This window comes from Talpa europaea (assembly GCF_964194135.1).
Source record: "Talpa europaea genome assembly, chromosome: 10".
Lineage (NCBI taxonomy): Eukaryota > Metazoa > Chordata > Mammalia > Eulipotyphla > Talpidae > Talpa > Talpa europaea.
In genome coordinates, this window is record NC_140077.1 from 109,776,604 (window position 1) to 109,798,222 (window position 21,619).

At 42.1% G+C, this 21,619-nt stretch overlaps 1 protein-coding gene across 1 annotated transcript in view; it reads right to left on the reverse strand.

Moving 5' to 3' along the window:
• The window catches only part of HHIP (hedgehog interacting protein), a gene marked incomplete at both ends in the record, with an annotated part of 84,243 nt that extends 63,590 nt beyond the window's left edge, over positions 1–20,653 (reverse strand). The window contains 4 exons of the mRNA XM_084245707.1: positions 7,384–7,585; positions 8,260–8,416; positions 14,521–14,713; positions 20,375–20,653. Coding sequence (XP_084101833.1) covers positions 7,384–7,585; positions 8,260–8,416; positions 14,521–14,713; positions 20,375–20,653 — 831 coding nt within the window. The remainder of the gene's footprint in view (positions 1–7,383; positions 7,586–8,259; positions 8,417–14,520; positions 14,714–20,374) is intronic.
• Positions 20,654–21,619: the final 966 nt, after the last annotated feature.

Genomic DNA, 21,619 nt, shown 5'->3' on the forward strand with positions numbered 1-21,619 from the left:
TCTATCACTTTTAGGATACATGTATTTAATGGTTATACCCAGCATTCTAGCAACTCTTTTTCAGATGAGGTTTAATAGCTTTTAAAATGGTGATCTTCTATAGTGATATTTGCCAAATATATTTTATTGCATTCTTTCAACCGGACCAATGCTTTCTTCTAACCTGAATGCAGAGTCTGCATTTAAGCATGCTCTAGTTGGGGAAAAAACATTCTGGAATGTTTTTGCATAATGATATTTTTAAAGTTTTGAACCTATCAAATGACTACTTCAGAAGTGATTAAACCCCATCTAAAAGAGAATTTCTCTAGCAGTAGGAGTAACCATTAAATGCATTTATTCTCAAAGTGATAGAAAGTTAACTGACTTTAACTTTGGAAGCAACTTTGATACATGGCCCATTTATCACCATCCATACGCATGTGTGTGTGTGCGCCGGGTTTCCAATGTTACTTTTGAAAAGTAAATTGCTTTTCACTTCTGCTCTGACTCATTTCATTCGAACAAAAATACACTAACATTTCACAGGCTGCCAGCAGAATGCAAGTGAAAGACCAAGGAACATGTGAAAGTTTAGTTAGGACTAGGACAGACTTCAGGAAAGTAGGACATCCACCCCAATGGGGACGAATCCTGCATGTGATTTACAAGTGAGTGAAGTCGGAGGAGGCTGCCCTGCTGGGGCTGGCCCCATGCACCCCTACATGCTCTCTAGCTCCTGGGCACCCTGGCCACTGTCTCTCAAGAGCCCACCAGACGTCACCAGACAAACAGCAGCTTTCAGCCTTCTGTATTCTCCTCCCCTGGTAAAAGGACTGCTTCCAAAAACAGCTTTTGAAGTGAGGGTCCAGTCAGGTGAGAGAGACAGGAGTCCGGGTGCACTTGTTCCAGTGATGGACAAGGCTTTTGGCTTTGCTGCCTGTGGCTAACACTGCTCCACCCTCCCACTGCTTGCACTGGCACCTGGGAGCCCTTGAGAGCACTGAATGGACTGGCAGGGATCGGTGCTTGCAGGTCTCACAGGTGCACCAAAGCTGGGGTTGATTTTCAGGTGCTAGGTCAGCAGAGGAGACTGGTAAATCACATTTAGAGGGGCTTTTGGGGTGCCTGCCACTTTTCACAAGTGTTTACAGCTCTCATAGCTAACTCCTAATTTTAGGTACAGGAACTACACCAGATCCTGCCAATTTGCTGAGCACCAGATTCCAAAAAGGAACCCAAGTAGGCAAACCACATTAGGTGAAGTTGGCCAATGAGAATTGTTGAGTTTTTTTTAAAAGATTGATTGATTGATTGATTGATTGATTTATACAAGAGCCGGGGTATAGGCCAGATGTGTGGGAGGGTGAGAGGATTCACCAGAGACAGAGCGGGGAACAGAACAGGCAGACTGACAAAATACACTGCTGAGGGGAGCAGCGGGCGCGACAGGAGAGGTCTGCGCACCATGTGGGACCCTGGCTGGCCGGTCGGGATTGAACCGGCACTGCAAAGACTGCAGACAGCTTCACAGTGCGGTGCTCAACCGCCTGCACCTCCAGGGGAGGCCCAGAATTGTTGAGGTTTTTAAGTAGCATTTAAAAAAAAAATTCTATCAAGAAGAACCCCGAATAGCCAAAGCTCTCCTGAAAAAAAAAGAAGGGAATGGAGGCATCACACTCCCAGATTTCAGGCTATACTACAAAGCCATAATCATCAAAACTGCATGGTATTGGAACAAGAACAGACACACAGACAAATGGAATTGAATAGAAAATCCAGAAATAAACCCACAGATTTATGGTCAACTAATATTTGACAAAGGAGCAAAGAATATGCATTGGAGCAAAGAAAGTCTGTTCAATAAATGGTGCTGGGAAAACTGGGTTGCTACATGCAAAAGAATGAAGCTTGACCACTACCTCACACCATACACAAAAACCAACTCAAAATGGATTAAAGAACTAGACATAAAACCTGAAAACATAAAATACATTGAAGGAAATATAGGCGAAACACTACGTGATTTGCACATCAAAGACATCTTTACAGACACATCACCCAAAGCAGTGATAGTGAAGGCAAAGATAAACAGCTGGGACTACATCAAATTAAAGAGCTTCTGCACAGCAAAAGAGACAATAACAAAAACAAAGAGAAACCCCACCAACTGGGAGAACATTTTTGCACCCAACACTAATGATAAAGGACTGATCATAAAAATCTGCAAAGAGCTGATGAGACTCAACAACAACAAAGAAAATAATCCAGTCAAAAAATGGGCAGAATAGCTAAAAAGAAACTTCTCTGAAGAGGAAATGCAAATGGCCAACAGGCATATGAAAAAATGTTCAACATCACTTGTCATCAGGGAAATGCAAATCAAAACTACCATGAGATACCATCTTACACCAGTGAGAATGGCACATATTAAAAAAACTAGCAACAACAAATGTTGGCGAGGGTGTGGAGAAAAAGGAACTCTTCTGCACTATTGGTGGGAGTGCAAACTGGTCCAACCACTATGGAGAGCTGTGTGGAGATTTCTGGACCTACTAAACATAGAGCTTCCATAGGATCCAGCAATTCCACTCCTAGGTATTTACCCAAAGGACACAGAAACATCAATTCCAAAGAACACCTGCACCCCTATGTTTATAGCAGCACTATTTACAATAGCTAAGCTTTGGAAACAGCCCAAATGCCCAAAAATAGATGACTGGATCAAGAAGATGTGGTACATATACACCATGGAATATTACTCAGCATTCAAAAAAGATAAACACATGCAATTTGCAGCAACATGGATGGCGCTGGAAGGGATCATGCTCAGCGAAATAAGCCAGAATGAAAAAGAAAAATACCGGATGGTCTCACTCAGCAGGAATCTAGAAAACTTAAATAAGGGACCAGGAAAATGAATAACTATAAGAAAGTGAAAATCAAAATCAACAAAAATCTATGAACCAGAGACACTTTTGGGGGGGTGGGTGGAGGGAGGGGAGGATTGGGGTCAAAATGGGGGGTTGAAATTGTATGGGGAATATAAAAATAAAATTTATTATAAAAAATTAAAAAAAAAGCAAAAAAAAATAAAATAAAATAAACTCCTAAGATTCACGCCACAGTAAGGACTCAATGAATTATTTTATATTAAAAATGACTACAAATTTTAAGAATAAATATAAAATAAATGTTGAGGGGTGAAACAAAAAGAAAAAAAAAGAAGCTTATATGCTGCCAGAGTTAACACATCACTCAGAGTGGACAGGTGAGACGTGTAGGCCAAGTCAATGGCAAAAGGACAGGACAAATGACAAGTGGTGTCCAACCATTTGCTCCCAGAGGCCATTTCACTAAGGGACTTGAGCAGAGACTGGGCAGAAAAAGCATGTAAGTGACTCAGAGGCCCTGCTCTATGTAGGTGTGTGGCTCTCCCATTGGCTACCCATTGAAATCCCCCAGAAAAGCTTTAAAAACACTGGGTTCCCACCCAGCTATTCTGATTCAACTGAGGTGATAGAATTTTGGAAAGGTTCTAGATTATACTGTGAAGTCATCTTGAGAACCACAGGTCTGTCACTCCCCAAGGACTTCAGACAGATGTATTTGGTTCTACACTTGCCACAAGTTCTGATTCAAAATTCACATATATGCTTAATTTAAAGATTTCAAATTGCCAGTTTCTTAAAGACTTTTTTTCCCTTGGAGATATTATACATTTTTGTAATTTCCTTCTTTGGAACAAAACAGCAATAGCAACAGCAAAAACCAGCGTGCAGGCTCCCCCTGCCCTCCCCCACAATGAAGATGTTCAAGTTTGCTCATCAGTCGGACACAGGCATTCTTCACACTGTCACTGTTAGCGGTTAGCTCCTACACTGCCCCATCACCAAAGAGCTATCAAATCACTATAAAATTCTAAAACATATTTGATTCACTCCGCTTGACAATGTTATAATTTTGTAATTATAATATTGTCAAGTATATAATCCGTCCTCTAGGTTGGAATCAACTCTTCTTAAATGAAGTGACAGTTGAAACTCACATGGTATAGCATTTATTTCATTAATCCAAGTCCACATTTCATTTCCTTTAACAAAATGAAGACAGTTTTTTCGCTCGTGCTTTGCAATTTTGCACATCACTTTTGCCCAGTGAAATGCAGACAGCTAGCATGCTGGACTCTATAAATACAGGCTGTACCATCTGGGTGTTTAATAACAAGACATCATATGCATAGCTTCCATCCAGACCCACTGAGGGAATGTATCCAGGTTTCCTGCATGATGGATTCTTTGCTGATGTCTCAGAAGATCAGAACTTACAGAGGTTTACGGAGGCCAACCAAGAACTGACCAATCACTGTCAATGCTTAACTGACAATTAGCAGGAAAGGAATCCAGTTTCCTTTATAGCCAGCATTAGCTTTTAGAAACTGCTGTAACCAGGAATACCTCTGTATGCCTGATTTAATATACTCATACTGGTCATTAATTAATGGCATGGGGGAGTCTCCACTGTGGTTTGTCTTGTTTTCATGTCCACATATGAAATTGGGGCTGAGAGTACATCATTAATTCTGTGGTCTGAGTATTGCAGTCTGTACTTTAGCTTGTTAAGGCAGCTCTAAGCTCTGTCTTTGAATCTTAAAACCAAAAGAATAGAGAAATGATAGATACAAGGGTTTATGAAAATCCAATTTGCATTATTTATGTAAAATATTGTTGACAAAAACAGAATATTGCCAAGAACACACTACTCATGGATCTAAAGAAGCTTGGAAAAAACTACTGTGAAATGTTTTCCCTACAGGACTTCAGAAGTCTCCGAAGAGCCTACCACAAAATTCAGTGGTATTTTCAGCTCTTGAATGTTGGCCCCACACCAACAGTAGCCTCTTCTAACATTTAGCTTCTCATGGGAGTTCCATGGGCATTAAGAGAAAGGCCATTTGTAACATAACCTTAGCTGATAAAGATGTGGTCTTGTTATTCATTATACTGTACAAACTCAAATATTCCCATCTTACTGACATCATGGGAATAATAAATACTGAAGGAATGCAATATATTGCACTTTAAAATATATAATATTATAGATTCTACGATGTATGTAGAATAATGGATTATGAAGGACTTCTGGATGGCCCAGAAGTCCTGGAACTCTCCTAGGAAAGAAGGGCCAAAGGGGGTTTGGGAAATTCCTGGAGATGTGCCGAACACATACCCAGCAGTCATATCTGGCTCATATGATTTTATCACATAATGAAATGTCAGAGAAGATGAAGTTCTGTTCAGTATCCCTACGTTGAGCACACACAGAAACCAAGTAACTCTCAAGAAACCCCAATGAAAAAGAAGACATTCTTTTAACTGAAGTAGAAACAGAAACACCAGTTTCTCACTTTCATAACGAAATTTTCAAGTAATCTAAGTCCCTTTCTTACACCTACATTTTATTATAAATATCTTTTGAATATTATCTTTTTTTAAATCAAAAGATATTTGAAAACTATTTATTAGTCTTTCAAGTGCTTGAAAACGTTACACTTTAGAGTAAATTGGTGCTGTGTGTCATGGTGTATGCTCTTACATTCAAATATGCTCTGTCGGTGAATGAATACCAAGGACCAAGTGATAGAACGTGTACAAGAACGATAAAGGACATTATTTATGATGGTAAAAAGAAAATGATGGAATCATCACAAATGTCTCAGAATAAGTAAATGAAACACCCCAAAGAGATTAAAAACTCAGTTTGGAGGAAAAGTTTCCACATCTGGGAATAGACTCAAGTCATATTGTTAAGTGGAATAAGGAGGCTGAAGATGTATATATGGTTTGCCTTTGAATTTATTTTAAAGCTGCTTAGGAGAAAGCCTAGTATGTTCTTCTTGTGTGTTTCCACCTTTGTTAATAGGGGCCTGTATTTCCTTTGTATTCAGGAAAGATTCACTTAATTTTAATATTAACACTGGAAGAAAGTGTACCAAAACTCTAATAGTGATACTGTTTAATTGATGAGACTGTAGGTGATGGACTTTTGAAAGTACTTCCCCAATTTTTCCTTTTATAGAAAGTGCATTTAACTTTCATAGTTAGAGAAAATATCCTGCCAGTGAGCAGATACGCTGCTGCCACATCTCTACTCTTTGCTCATTAGGCTCTGCTGTTGGCAAGTTATCGGAACACACCACAGAATATGGAATACGGAATGTATTTATTGGACTCTGATGTGCAAATCACTAACGCTTCATTTTAAGAGACTATTGATCATTTGCTGTGAATTCTAATGAAAAGTTTTACTGGGAAAAAGTTGGAATTACTGAGTTAAATGGCTTTTTCCTAATCATTGATGACTCGGTGCCAACATGCTTTTCCTTAAGGACCCCACATGTCATACACACTTCTCTCCTGCAGTCACAGTCACAACAAGAGCTGGAGTTTGGCTGACCCCGATAAGATGGCCATCCCTGTGTTCTCACTGACCCATCCTAATGGTTATACAAGGCAGCCGCTGAGTAGACATCAGGAACATATCTATGTTTTTTTTCTGACTGACTTCTGCTTTTGAGATTCTGGCCTATGAGTAGAGCTCAAAAAGTAAGGAGTTTAATTTTATCTGGGTAGAAGAGTGCAAATCCTCCCTTCATTTTTTTCCAGGGAAGAAATAAAAAGGCTAGCCAGTTCTTCCCAAATCATACTGTTACTTTGCTTCATTCCAAAATAGCGAAGAGCCATCTGACAGGTCTGAATTTTAGAACACCGTTATTTTCTGTAGCAGCCCAGTCAATACTGAGCTGTATACTCCCATGAAACAGATTTGACAATTTTATCTACATACCTACAGCGTTATTTAACCCGAGGCCCCAAATTGGAAAAGTGGAAAAGGCAATAGATGTTCCTATAGAGCATTAAGATGGCTAATTAGAGATAAAAGTATTTGACTTACCTTGAAAACTCTGTACAGTACAAGGAAGGCACAGTATAAGTAACATTTTTTTATGACACAGACTCAAAACCTGATTCAATGAGAGAATAATTTGCAATCGCCACAATAACCCAAAAACCTGTTTCCACTAGCATATCCTGATACACAGTTCTAAGTAGAATGCCTGTTAAAAAACATTTAAAAATACATTTTATAAAACAAAGAATTAAATTGTGTCAGTTACATAGGGGAGACGTCAAAACATCAATCTTATTGCCCTGCTTAATAGTCACCAAAGAGCATTAAAATGTTAATGTCATTGTCTCAATGCAGTTGCCATTACTGTTCCCTTATGTTGTCTCCTTAAATAGTCTTTGATTTATTACAAAGATTTAATATCTTCACAGAGGATAACGCTAAAATAAAATCAACATGGCCAGAGCAAAGATAAATAAAATTTAAAAAGCCAACCTTTATTCCACTCTGAACAAGTTTGTGAATGTCCAAATAAGGCTCCTTGAAAATTTCTCCTTCGGGGGTGAGTATCTTCACGAAACCCTCCTTTTCCAGAATGAACAGCCGGTGCGAGCCGTCCCCACTGTGCACGGCCCCAACAGGCTGGCGCAGTCCACTTACAACCTCCTGAACACAGAAGCAGTTGTGTTTGTGCTTTCTAAACAAATTAAAGAAAACCAGTAAGCTTTGCTTGGGATGAAGGAGGAGAGGCACTACTGGGCATCTTTTTCTAAATACATTTCCCCGGAATCAATGGCTTTGGAACCACGAAGCACTGCTAACCTCAGGTCACATTATGACTCAAGTGATTCTTTTAAATTCATTTCAATGGAAGCAAACAAAGCAGCCTTCTCTCAGAAAGTAAAAGAGAGAATCAAAACAGGTATGTATTTTAGTTTCCTGAGCTCACCTCACTTTTCAGTGACTATAATTAAAATTAGCTTTACTCCCAATCATTAAATCTTACTGAAAGGCACTCGGAGAGAAAGTTCTAAGGTCTATTTATAAAACTCTGATTCGCTAATAATAATTATGCTGAATATTTCCATTGCACTAAGCTAACACCAATTATAAAATTCAAGTTTAAAACGATACTCATAAAATTCACATGAATCATAGAGAAGCCAAGCTCATAACAGTAGATTAGTAGCCACGCATTAGAAGCATTTAAGCTAATGTGATCGTAGAGAAACAAATGATTAAAAAGGAAAAGAGAAAGCCATCTGAAGGACAGAGCCTGCTGGACACAAGCACAGTGGGTTTGTTGTCAGAAATCACAAGATTTGTCAGTTGGGTTTTTTAAATGGTTAAGGAGCATTTATCGTTATGAACCTGGTGATGTCTTCTACTTTGTCGTACTCCTCCATCTGGTCCAGGTAGTTCGAGGCTGGCCCTCTAATTTGTTTTCTTGGAAAATCCGGAAAGCACAACCCACCATCTTTTCTTGCATAATAAAAGCAAAACTCCTCAGCAGTAGTTTGAAGGAAACCTTTGAAAGATATAGACAGACTCATTAGACATATTCAGCATCGTAGTAAAATCCCCCTATTGAAAAGATACAATAGTGGTAGACAATTTTTAAGAACCATACGATTAGTCTGGGAAAATACACAGACAAAAAGAAGAGGAAAGAATACAATTTTTTGGCTTGGCCCTTCCATTTCTTTTTTTCAAAACCAAAATTTCAGAATTACATTCAAAGTGAAATGACAACGTATTGGGTATTTTAAAAGGCTCAGAGGACATACAACACAAACCCAGCATCAACCTGTCACTTACTGCACTGACACTATTCTCCAGCTTCCCCAGATCATTTCTTCTCTACAGTCCTAAATAACCCCTAAGAAGAACAAAGTAGAATCAAGAAAGAGGCCATCAAGAACCATTGTATAATCCTATTGTACTGTCACTGACATATGATTAATAAATCTAAAGACTATCACAAGGTTATCATATGCCTAAATAAATGATCGACTCGCTGTTATGATAAAGTAGTGAATTGATGCGAATCAATTGATGCAAATAGTGTCTGTTTTTCTTCCTGTATCTCACTTGCTGGAGGCAATGATCATTTTGTAATACAAAAATTATATTTCAAATATCCCTTCAGTCTCCTCAAGCAGAATAGTTGACCTATCACTCCTCACTGAAAAGTAAAAAAAGCAGAATAAGCCAAAATAAAAATGTAAAATCAACTTATGTAATAGAACATGAAAGATTTTTTTTTCTTACACATCAAGAATTTTAATCAAATAAAACAAGCTATATTGGACTAAATGAGAAGAGGGCTTTATGACAAAGAAAAAATTCAACATCACGTTTACAATAGAAGTTAAGTTATTGTGTGGGTTCCTATGAGCTGGCTACGAGCTGGCCACTCATGGGCAACTGTGACTTATTTGCTATCTGCAAATCATAGCAGAGCATTCCTTGACTACCTGCGGAGTAGAGCCTGTATCACGAGTCAGGCCCAGGGACACCTCGGCCGCCATTGTCCTGCTTACGCGACTGTCTCCATGGTGGTCTCGGGATAACTCTACCTGTGACAACATCATACTTTGCTGATGCAAATGTCTCTTGACATATGGTCACGATGTATCCTTCCGTGTTCCTCAAAAAACTTTGTCCCCCATTCCTATCCCACCCTCCGGACCTTATTCCTCATACCATTGTTGCATTATCACCTTTTACTAGCCTATATGCGGCAACAAAGTTCCTGTGGCAACTGTATTGGTTTGGGGGAGAAGGGCCTGTTAATGATCCGCTTCCAAAGTCTGATGACTTCTGTTCTTAGTGACATTGCTACCAGAGTTGATCTAATACAGTGCTCTGTAGTAAATCTGTATTAAATCTGGTAGCTTAGCTGAAGTCCAGAAGTTGTGTAATGAATCCAGGTTTGCAAGGATTCCTAAGAAGTGTTTAGGGGACAAAGCGAGTGAGGATTATGAACGGAACCTGAAACAGACTAAACGTTTATTTTCTGTGCGCTTGACTGAGGTCCCTCAAACCAAAAACTAACCTTAGCATCTGAAGGTTTCCGAGTGGCTCACATTTTATGTGCACTTTGACCTCACTTTTGGGTGAGATGTATCGCTCCTAAATTTCTGAGGCAGACTCTTCAAGGCCAACATCAGACTAGGCTTTTGGGAAACATCTCTTTGGGAAGTAGGCAAATGAGAGCAGACATCCTGGGGAGCGGGGGTGTGGGAGGAGGCTGGGGCAGGGAGAGGAAAGAAAGGAGGCCTGGCAGCTGAGAAGGATGCTCCTGGGATGCTTCTTTTCTTCCTTTGAAAAAAATTCTGGGATTAGAAATTGGGGTGAGGAATGAAGCCTGAAGCCACATTTACTCATCTTCAGCAACTGACTGTTTGCAAAAGATAGTCTTTCCCTTCCATTCTTTTATGGCTAAGTATATATCAACAGGTGAAAAGTGCCTAGTCCGTTCAACAAGTCCGTTTGAGGTAAAACAGAAGGAAAACGGAGTTACTAAATTAAACTTCACACAACATACAATTTTAGGCTAGATTTTTGTGATATGTGTGTGTGTGTATATATATATATATATATATATATATATATATATATATATATATACAGATACGCACACACACATACATCAGGCAGCAAGATCTCCATGCCAATATTATGCATGAAGGAAGACTGTCCTATTAAGGATATATTTATAACAAAATGTGTGAAGAGAAATTTTGTTTTCATGTGATGTTTGCCTGTGGGGGGTCACAAAAAAACTTCAAAGCATAATTCAGAACTAATTTCAAGTGTGCTTTTTAAAAAACGATCTGTATCCAGCATAACAAGCTGTAAACCAATACCATCTTAAGAGGAAATGAAGGAACAATGCTAGTGGCTGATTCCATTTTGTAATGAATTATTAGCTGGGGACAAACATGAGGAAATAAGAAATCATTTTCAAATGAGTGCGGATTCATAAACTCTATGGCTGCAGATACCAGGCACTTTGAGCAAATGAAGTCATACACATACAGTGGTAATAACGACTTTGTCCTAGCTTTTTCACAGATTGTGGACAAACTGAATTATTGAAGGGTGAAGGTATGAGTCAATGTGGAATATACTTGCTTAAAAATATGGTCTTTTTTAAACAATGATCATATTTGTATTGAAATGTCCCATGCTTTTATTAACATTTACCTTAAGTGATTCGATTTTGCGAATAATAAAAAATAAGTGATGCCTTTCTGTGGAGAGCTGAAAGGGACCCAGTTTGGGGCCACTGGGCTAACATTTATTGTCAGGAAAAATCTAATTTACCAAATGGTAGGTTCCCCCACAACCCTGTCTCTGGAAGAATACACCAGAAAGCCTTTGACTGAGGAGAGTGTGTGTCCCTCTCCCCCCACGAGTTACCATCACGTGGTCAAGTCTATGAATGAGGGAAGAGCTGATTGTTCCAACAGCTGCATTTTTAAAAACTCCCGATAAGTGATGAACTATCTTGGACCGGTAACTGTTCTCCTGGCTCATGAGTCCAATCCTCTTATAGCACAAATCGCCACAGACCCTGGGTGCTTGGGCGGTGGGAGAGCTATGGTGACTACAGCTGAGGGGAGAAACCCCACACTGTCAAAACACACTAGCAAGGATGTAAAACAATGGTGATTCAATTAAAAAAAGACACTGACAGGTCGATGCAGATTCTCTGGAGTGCTCCAAGCTCTGGCCTTTCAGCTTGGATGCTAAAGCCAAGTTCTTTTTCCTCATTATATACATTGTTCCTCATGTTAAGGAAAAAAAGAAAAAAACAAAACACAAATTATCTCAGGAAGGCCTGGACTGGAGGGCATCTTCCACAAGAATGAGTAGATTTTGATGCATCCATCCAAGCTTTCTCCTGGGGGTTAATCAGACAGATGTGCAAGATATCTGACCTGGTCAGAAGTGCCTCTGGACTAGAGGAACTCAGTGGACTCAAACCCTTGACCTTGGCCTCATTAGCCACAGGATTCAACCCATTGAACTAATTGTAGACAGAGAGTTCACACTACAATCACCTACAGCTGAAGAGGTAACAGTGGATGAGTGATAAAAATCACAGTGACAGTGAGGATGAAGGTGAGGCAAGGGGTGGAGATGTCCCTTTCTGTGCTTCCTCAGGGTGTGCTATGCTGGCATTCAGCCAACAGAATTCAGGCAGGAGAAAAGACCTGTGGTGCTGAGCAAGGAGTTTCTGTGTTTTTCTTTAAATAAAATTTTGGTATTTTTAGAAATTTCAAGTTTACTTCCCTATATAAATCCACAACTGGGGAATGTTAAAATTAATATAAAAGTAGTGTCATTTCACTCATTGTTTAACTTCTTTTCTCATCTTTAGGGAAATAAGCACATTATGAATATTTCTGAACTGAGCTTTACTAGAAAGTAGCTATCTTTCAGCTACACATATATTCCAAAGTGACCAAAGGTCTCTTAATGCTGTAAAAGTCAAGCAAAGGGATAGATCATGTAATATTTATTTCCCGATATGGTGGGCAACCGGAGTGCAAAATGAACATGTCATAGGGAGTCTTTTCTCTCTCTTACCCCCCTCCAGGATTCTTCTCTTAGCAAATACATCCCTTAGGGTCCCTTCCTCCCTGTATTTTTTATTTTCAGGAAGATAAGATTATGAATAAGAATAATCAAAACATAGTTCCTCATAAAAATTCGTTTCCATCACAAAGTCACTGTTTTTCACAATTTTGAACTTCAGAGAAAAGTAAACCATTCCAGTAAATAGACTTAAGAAGGTTAAAAAAAATTACAAATTGGCTTTTAGAGTAATATCTGAAATAGGAGTGTTCTAGAATTCTAATGAGCCTTCTGTGTCGGGGGTGCAGGCTGAGGGGGGTATGACCCCTTTAATTTATCATACTTTAGGAAATGGTAACCTACCTGCCAGCACCAGCCTGGCTAAGGAACTGGTTACCATAATGCAGAGGGTGTTCATGACAGCTCACTTTGGGGACCAACATTTAGAAGGATGATCAGCTTGTCCACCAGGCAGACAAGCCCTTCTGCTCACAGCCACAGCCGGCTAGGCTGTCCCTGGAACCCACTTGGCTGCCCTGCACCAGGGCAGCGTGGCTTTCATCTGGTTATCTTTCCAGGCAGCCTGGGTGGCCACCAAAAGCACTTGACATCTTGATGCGCTTCAGCAGTTTTACACATATACAAACTTTGTAGAAAAATAAATGTGTCATTCGTCACCACATATGTTGATCTGGGGAGCGAGGTCCTTGCCATTCTAACTCCTGTGCTGTTTGCTGTGCCCTCTCTTTCAGAGGATAGGGTTTTGGGGTCTGATGAAGGCTGTCCCCCTCCCAAGAGATGAATCCCCAAATCCATCATAGTTGTATTGAGCTTGAGTAGATAGAGGTAGATGAAAATGCAAAGGCCTCTAGCACTGTCAGCTCTCAGAGGGGCAAGGCAAACCTGTGAGACTTGAAATCCGCAGCAGTCTTGAGGTTACCTAATCTGTTATCACTTCTCCCCCAGCCATGGAGCCACCGTGACTTATCCTACTTTGCTTTGGGGAATGTCATAAAGAGGAAGAAACAGCTGGTTTTTAGAAAAGTCTCAGAGACATGGCTGTAGTTTCTAAAGACAATAATAATATTTTCACAAAGAATGGGTTTAGGTACATGTCATGGTACAGCAAAGGAAGTCAGCACCCCTAGTCAAAATGTTTTCTTAGGGTATTAAGAGAACTCTAAAAAATACAAATCTACACTTTTCTGGGTCAGAGAAAAGAATTCTCTCAGTGCATCCCGCAGTTCTTAAAGCAGTCTTTTTATGGAATGCCTTTAGTCTTATAAACTGTTAGCTTCAGTAGATTTGTTTGTGTGTGCCTTTGCCTAACTAAACAGAATCTGTCTCGTTAAATTCTTTTCTACCTCTGTTGATTCCTCCCATTACGGCAACCACAGCCAAATCCTACAAACTTTTGATGGTGAAGTAGCCAATGCCCAAGGATCTGGATGTTTATGAGGGTCCAAAATACACTGGTGACCAGGTGTACTTGTGACATCGACCCTACCAGCTTCTTGTTGCACAGCTTAGGCAATAATGCTCCACTTGGCGATGACTCCCCTATTCCTACCTGCTTCCCAGGGGCTTGGGGGTGCAAATGAATCATTATGGGGAAGGTGCTCTGTCAGGCATCACTTTTTTGGATTTCTAATCATACTTTAAAAGTCAGGGGCCAATCTGTCCTTGGCTTGGTGCTCAGTCGTGTAGAAGAGGAAACCATCTCGATATTGACACCGATGGGTAAAGACAACACCAACAAGAAACTTGGGCTGATAATCCAATGGGTGTAAAGATGACCAACTGTAATATCAGCTTAACAAGAAACATCAAACTTTGCAACCAAACAAACATACCATTTGTAGACTGAAATGACCATAATTCCTTGAGCAGCATAAAGAGTTTCAAATTCGGGTAAAATGGGTTATTTTGCTTGGCGAGATAAATTTTACCCTCTCATGAGCCAGCATTTAAGAACAGGTATCTTGAAAAGTATATCCTGCAGGAGATTTTTTAATATACGCTCCCTTTATTTATTATTTTTACCTGGAATATGTCCGCGGCAAGTATAAAAGAATTCTTTGCAATAGTCTTTACAGAGCAGGGGGAGTACAAGGTCTCTTTCCAAGGCTTCTCTCTCAGGGGAGTGGAACAGGCTTTGGGAATGAGGCGAGCAAAGTGCACACTTGATTTCCTCCAGTAACTTCCCACATTCTGTGTTGTTGGTGACAGAAAAGATCTGAAAATCATAAATCAGAAAGAAACTTTTTTAGCATGTGAAGTTACGTTGAGGTTTTTGATGGCCCCCTCCCTTGACCATGTGAGTAGAAAGGGGATATTAGCCCATGCAGTTGTCAAAGAGAATAACCCCATCCCAAAACCCAGATGTCTTTATAAGGATCTAAGTTAAGTCTCCTGGGTTGGGATGGACAAGCCTGCAGCAGGGATGCCCCAAAGTGGATCTGACTCTTCCAAGTCAGTCTGTTGATGTGTTTCAGGCGTGAACAGTCAAGTGACAATTATTCTGAAACTCTTTAACCTTTATGCCTTCACTTTGCCTCACTGGGTATATACAGACCGATAGACCTTTGAAGTTCCAAATACCTTTTTCCATTGTAGGGAAAGCAAACCTTCTCAGACCTGGCTTATTTGTGTCTGAGGTAAAAATCTATTTCGCACCTAGAATTCTTAATATACCAAACCACGGTTGTTATTTAAATGACGTTTTAAACTTTCGATTAATTTTCAATTTATAAATTACACTGGGAAAGCTGCTAGCTTGGGGGAAATCTCTCCCTTTCAAGTTCTATAAAAATTCTATCTGAAGCGGAATCAAATAGGTTTAAGATCTATTTTTGTTATTCATTATATCTTAGCCAGGAAAAACTTTCTAACTAGCTCCTCAGGTATGTTACATGCGTGAATAAACACAGTGTTTAATAAAAGTGCTGCTGTATAGTACTTAGTGAGTTTTAATGAAAAAGACATACTTTTCTCATTATTAACACAGTATTAAGTCTTTCATTTTAAAAAGACCAATTTGGGGGCTATGAGGTTAGTAATTTGTAGATAAAATGGCCTTGGTGTTTAGCACGAACTCTAAAAGGCTGACTTCAGGCATGCCTCTAATAAATACAGAAGACAGTCTTGAGACATGAAATGTAGTACTGTCTAAATCAACGATTGAGTTTTCATATTAAAAAAACACCATGATGGGACTGAATTTGATGCTTTTCCCCAGTTTATAGAATTATATTTATACGTATTTCCTTGGAACCAGGGACTGAATTAACATTTTAAACTCTAGATCATTGTTGGAAGCAAACATTTCATTCACAAGTTGAGGTTCTAATTAGAGAATATCGTGTGACTTCTATTTTTTTTTTTTTTTTAGGATGGAGATATTCTGGGTGATCACAAAATCTGGATCTGAAAGAACAGAGCAATTAAAAAAAATCACTGAATACAAGCATGCTGAAATTTTAGCATGCAGTAATTAAAAATCTAATAGAAGCTACCCCGTTTCAGAACAATACATGATGTGTTCTAACTACCTCCAACATTGAGAAAAGTTATTAGTCATAATTTTATTTACATTTTTATTTTTATCAATTTATTTAATGAAAATTGCTTAACTGGTTCAAGTATTTTTTTCTAAAGCAAACATACACCAGACACTTAGAATTTGCATTCCAAGAATGTTTTAAATGTCTTTTATTGTCCATCCTCTGGCACACCTCAGCAGATCTGAATATTAATACTGTTCAACTTTGCTCCTTTTGTTTATTATATAGTCATCCACTAAGCACAACGGCAGCATGCTGAAGCCACCTCTGCTGCCTGAAAAACTGGAATGTAATTACCTTTGGTTCTGTGGAGAATATAGGCTTGTTTCCATTTTTATAGCTGAAACAGACTGATCCCCACATACTCTCCCAGCTGCTATCCAGGAAGAACTTGATTTTAGTGCCTAAAGAATTTTGTCTTTTACAATTTTTGGAATGTGTCCTGGCCACAAGCTCTCCCATCCAAAGTTTCAGAAATGGGATTCAATAAATTATCTGCAATCAAGTAGAATAATATTCTTTGTAAAGCTGCATGCTGTTCCAGCCCAGAGGATGGTAACATTTTGCTCTGTGTGAGGTCTGCAGTGTAAATACCTATTTGAAGAGAGATAGAGCTATCATTCTGGCTGTGCTTTCAATGAACCAATAGTCTTACTGAAGTCAATTAAACCGACTCAGCCCAAGCTGCAGCCCTGTTTTAGACAGATGAGTACTGGGGTATATAGGGTGCTTTTTCTTCTCTTTTGCCAATAGGTCTCTGTCCTTAACTTGATGTCTGACAGGGCCATCAACCTTAAGAAGAAATTTCAACTAATTTCCTGTTTTGATTTTAAAAAGCCATCCACAAAACCATGCAATTATAGTGGTTTAAATGAAATAGACTTTGGAAATCAGGTGGAACTTGGAACCATGGTTACAGCATGCCTAGAGAGGATTGTGGCTCTTGCTGACTAATTTATAACATCTGGCAGGTCATCCTTTAATCTTTAGTCACACGAAAGTAAAATCCATAGAAGAAAGGTAAGATAAATACTGGACTACCCAGCGAAGCTGGCCTACAACGATAGCTTATCAACCAAGAGAAAACGGGTGACAGAGACCTTCTGTATTTCTCCTTATTTATCAAGTAACTTAACAAAGAGGATAAAGAGACACCCACATGGGTTCAATGAGCGGACAAAAGGAGAAAATACATGACAGTATATTAAGATGTCGCCTTAAGATCAGTTGGGGGACAAAAAGTTATTTCTAAAAATCATATGCCGACAAGGTTGTTCAGCTGTTGGGTAGAACACATGTGTCTCTGGACTATAGCGCTGGATTATGTCATTAGAGAGTTCAGTTTCAATTTTAGGCTAATATGTAAATAGATCATTGTACTAAGGCAGCTGTTAAAGGGACCCCAGGATGAGTTATTTGTTTAGTTGGATGTGTTCAACAATAGCCTTTGTCCCTGAAAGAACCAGAGCAAACAAATGATTGTAAAAGGCACACTTGAAAACAATTACTTTTCACCCATTCCTTGACAGCTTTGGCTGTGAAACCACCCAAGGTAGAGAGAGCTTCTATGCCTTGTGGCTACAAGTTAAGTTTTAGAAATGGGGGTAGTTCAGCTGGTTGCAGATTCAATTTGGCTAATGGGAATTAGATACTTGGAGCATGCTGTATTTGGGAGTTGCAAAATATTGCTTGGACAGTATAACTTCCTAAATGTTGGCTGTCCTGACTTGTCACGGTAGTTAACCATCTTATTAGAGTATGCAAAATGATTAAAATGTACCCAAAAATTAAAATATTACAGCATAATAACATAATACCAGGGTTAAATGATTGAACTCAATGCTAGTTCGTTGCCCTAAAGAAAATATGTTTGTTCAGAAACTGGAATTAAATTGCACAATTGAACATCCTCAATGTTCCTGCCTACTTTTGTACTATCTGTTTGTCTATGAAGTTTCTTCCCAGAGGAAAAAACTACTCCTGTAGTTTTTTTTCAAAAGTTGCAGAAATCTTTCTGGGGGGAAATTTTGTTTTTCATAAACAAAAAAAAGGGCCCTTTCAAATAGCCATCATCTCTCCTGTACATACATAATGAAATAAGACCCTAACATATATTATAAGCCAGGAAGGCTTAGGGGAAAAAAGTGAAACACTGAAGTTTATTATAAAATAACATGTTTTAAAAACTATTAAAACTTGAGAACTAACATAGGTCAAGAATGCATATGCACAGCTATATCAAATCTCTGTTTTGAACAATTTGAGTATTGTTGGTTTATAAACCACTTGTAATGGAACCAGCAAAGTTTAGTGTACCAAATTTAATTCAGACACATTTTCCAAATGAGTAGGGGCTTGTTGGAGATTGGGAGCGCATAAAATGAAAAGGAATGTGGATAGCTAACTTGGCAGATTGCTTCCTAAAGAATAATTTCTTTAAAAAAATTATATAACTTCTTTTAAGAGTTATAACTGCTTTCAGTCCAGCTGCCCCTCCCTCCAGCTCCCCTCTATATTTAGTTAAGAAAAAGTTTTCAGTCCCCCCCTGTCCTGGAAGAGTTCAGTATCGCAGGGGTCTGCAGATGGCGCATCAGTAGTGTACACCGCATGCAGGGAGGCTTAATGGCAAATATTTCTAAACGGTTCTTGGAGGTTCCTGGTTCTTTGGGGCTCCTGGTAAGCCCTGCAGATGATGTGAATGCAGCTATTTTGTAATTTAATTCAATTACAACACGGGAGCTTAATGACATTGTTTTGAATAAAATGCTGGAATATCTGATCTCTGAATCTCAGGCTAATGCTGCATATGGTAAGAATAAAGAGAGAGTTGCAGCTGAAAACCTGCAGCAAGACAGTTCTCACTCATTTGGGAATAGAGGGAGTTGGACAAATGCTCCCTCAAAAGGCATGAACATTTGGACAGGGCTGGGGACTGAAAGAGAATGATGTTCTCTGGTTTCACCCATTAGTGAACCAACTAACAAACACAATGGTGTTGTTGTTATTCTTTTGCCATAAGCAACAGGACTCTGTGTGTGGTAGCAGTTTAGTGGGGAGCAGGATAAGTCGACCCCTTTTTGTCCTATTGATTTTTTCCTATTTGCATGACTTGAGCAAATTAAATGATGCAATATGGCTTTTTGTTACAAAACAAAGTGAGAGATACCACCCAGACACATATGTTGATTCGTAGGAGCTGTTTACATGAGAATAGAGTGAAATCTACCGTGAACTGAGCATAAAAATTAGATTCAGCCTGGGTATTTTTTTTATTATGCCTGGGCCAGCATGACAGAAGCACAAGTTTTTCCAAGAGTCTCAGACCTTGACAACTGCAGTGCTGTAACAGAGGAATTCTTAATTAAACCTAAAATGGAGAGAGGGAGGGGGCGCAAAGACACCTGATTGTTTATTTCACGTGCAGTGATTGTTAATGACGTGGTCCCTCCCTTCACCCCCCACCCCGCCCCCCAGACTTTCCTGGGAGTGCAGAGGATAGTAGGCATTACTGCATCTCAGGGCGAGAAAGACGTTGCAAACTCAAAATTGAGCCTGTCTTTGCACACAGCCCACACTATCTTCCCATTTGCTCAAACTTCTCCACACAAGGAAAATGTAAATGCCATGACTCCGGGTCCTAGAGATCCTTCTCGACAGCTAATTATCATGCAAAGTCAAGTTAAAAACGGTACAATCTGAGACGGAGAATCGGCTCAGTTTTCCGTGATAAATACGCCTCCGCAAAATCTTTTCGCCAGTGTGTCGGGTGCTTCACTGGAGACCCAGGAGTCTCCTTTCGCTGCTTAACTGCTGCAACGCAAGACATTCCCCGACTCCCCCGTCGAGGCTGGGGACCGTAAACCAACCGTGCTTCAACATCCTTTACGATCCAGCCCTCTCCCTCCCCGAGCACGTGGAGAAAAAGGCACAAATCTTTGCACCCCAGGAAAATCAAGCGGAAACCACAGCCACCTTCCTGGACACTTTTCCGCAGCCAATGCCTGTTGGATCCAACACACAATTGGATCCAACACGCGCTGCTCATCGCGCCTTCATCGCGATTCTTTCCAAGCAAGTGCCCAGCCCCGGACGCGGGTACCACTGCAGCCTCGCTGTTCCGAGACAGGCGCTTTGCGCAGCATCCCGGCGCCGAACCTCTGCGCACCCCGCGCCAGCACAACGGAGTCCCCCCAGCACTCAAGAAAAGTTCCCCCAAAGAACTCCCCAAGCAAGTTCCGCGCTGCTCGGCGCCCCGGCACGGCCCGAGCCCCCGGGAACCCCACCCAGCCGGCCCCGCCTGCCAATCTCGCCGCGCGCGCCCGGCGTGCGCCTACCTTGGGATCCAGGCGCCCCGGCCCCGGGCTGTCACTCCGCAGGCAGCAGGACAGCCGCGGGTAGAAGCCTCCGCACGCCAGCTCTCCCCCGCTCAGCAGCTCCAGCTGGGACATCATGCGCCTGTCCCTCCTTTTCAGGCGCTTCGGGGGGTTCCCATTCAGGCACCTTCTCCTCCTCGCTGCGCTCCCTTCACCCTTTTCCCCAAACTTAGCATCTCCTTCAAAGAAGCCCAGCGCCACGGCCAGCAGCAGCAGCTTGAACGACAGCATCTTCAGCATCGTCTGCCCGGCGCGGCAGGGGCTGGGCGCGCGGGGACCGGGTGGGGGGACTCCGCTGCCCGGCGGGGCTCCGGGGCGCAGCCCCAGGAGGAGGTGGCGGGACCCTAGAGGCCGCGGGCAGTGGCGGGGGCGCAAATCTGTTGAGCGATGCAACTTTGCAAAGAAGAAAAGGCGAGGCGGCCGGTCCGCGGCCGGGGGGGAGCCCGGGGAGCGAGCGCGCGCCGGGCGGGTGGCACCGCCTGCAGCCGTGCCAGTGTCAGCCGGGGTAGGGGCTCGCGGCGGCGGCGGGGCAGGGGGCGGAGGAGCCGGAGGGGGCCGAGGCGGGGGCCGCCGAGGAGGCCGCCCCGGAGGCTGGCGGGTCCGCGTAACGGGAGCTGCCCAGGTGAGACGGCGGCGGGGCGCGGGGCGGCGGCGGGGCGCGCGCGGGGCTCTGCAGGATGCTGAGGTCTCCTCTGCCGGCGGCTGCAGCGTCTCGCACAGCCTCTCATGTTTCGCTCCCTCTTTTCTTCTTCTTTTTAACTAGCGCGCGGGGAGGTGCTGCCACCGCGCGCCCCTTGACGTCACCGCTGCTCCCGCGCCCCCGCCCGGGCCGGGGGGAGGGGAGGGGGCGGCCCCGGCGCGAGCGCGTCCCCCGGGACCCGGCGGGGAGGGGCGGCGGGCCGCGGCGGCCGCGGGAGGGGGAGGGCGCGCGGGGCCCCCGGAGCCCGCCCCGAGGGCGCGGAGCCCGGCGCGCGCCTCGCCGGGACGTCCGGCTGGGGGCGTCCCCTGCCCGGGTCCGCGGAGCCCCGCCGGGCGCGGGGGCGCGGCCGGGGACTCCCCACCGCCTCCCCGCTCCTGCCCCAAGCCCCTCGCGAAACCCCAGGTGCCCGCGGCGAGCTGGGACTCCGGGAGAAAATGAGTAAGTGGAGGCCGCGGCGGGGGGGCGAGTGTGGGGAGAAGGGAGGGGCCCCTTCAGGGCCTCCCCAC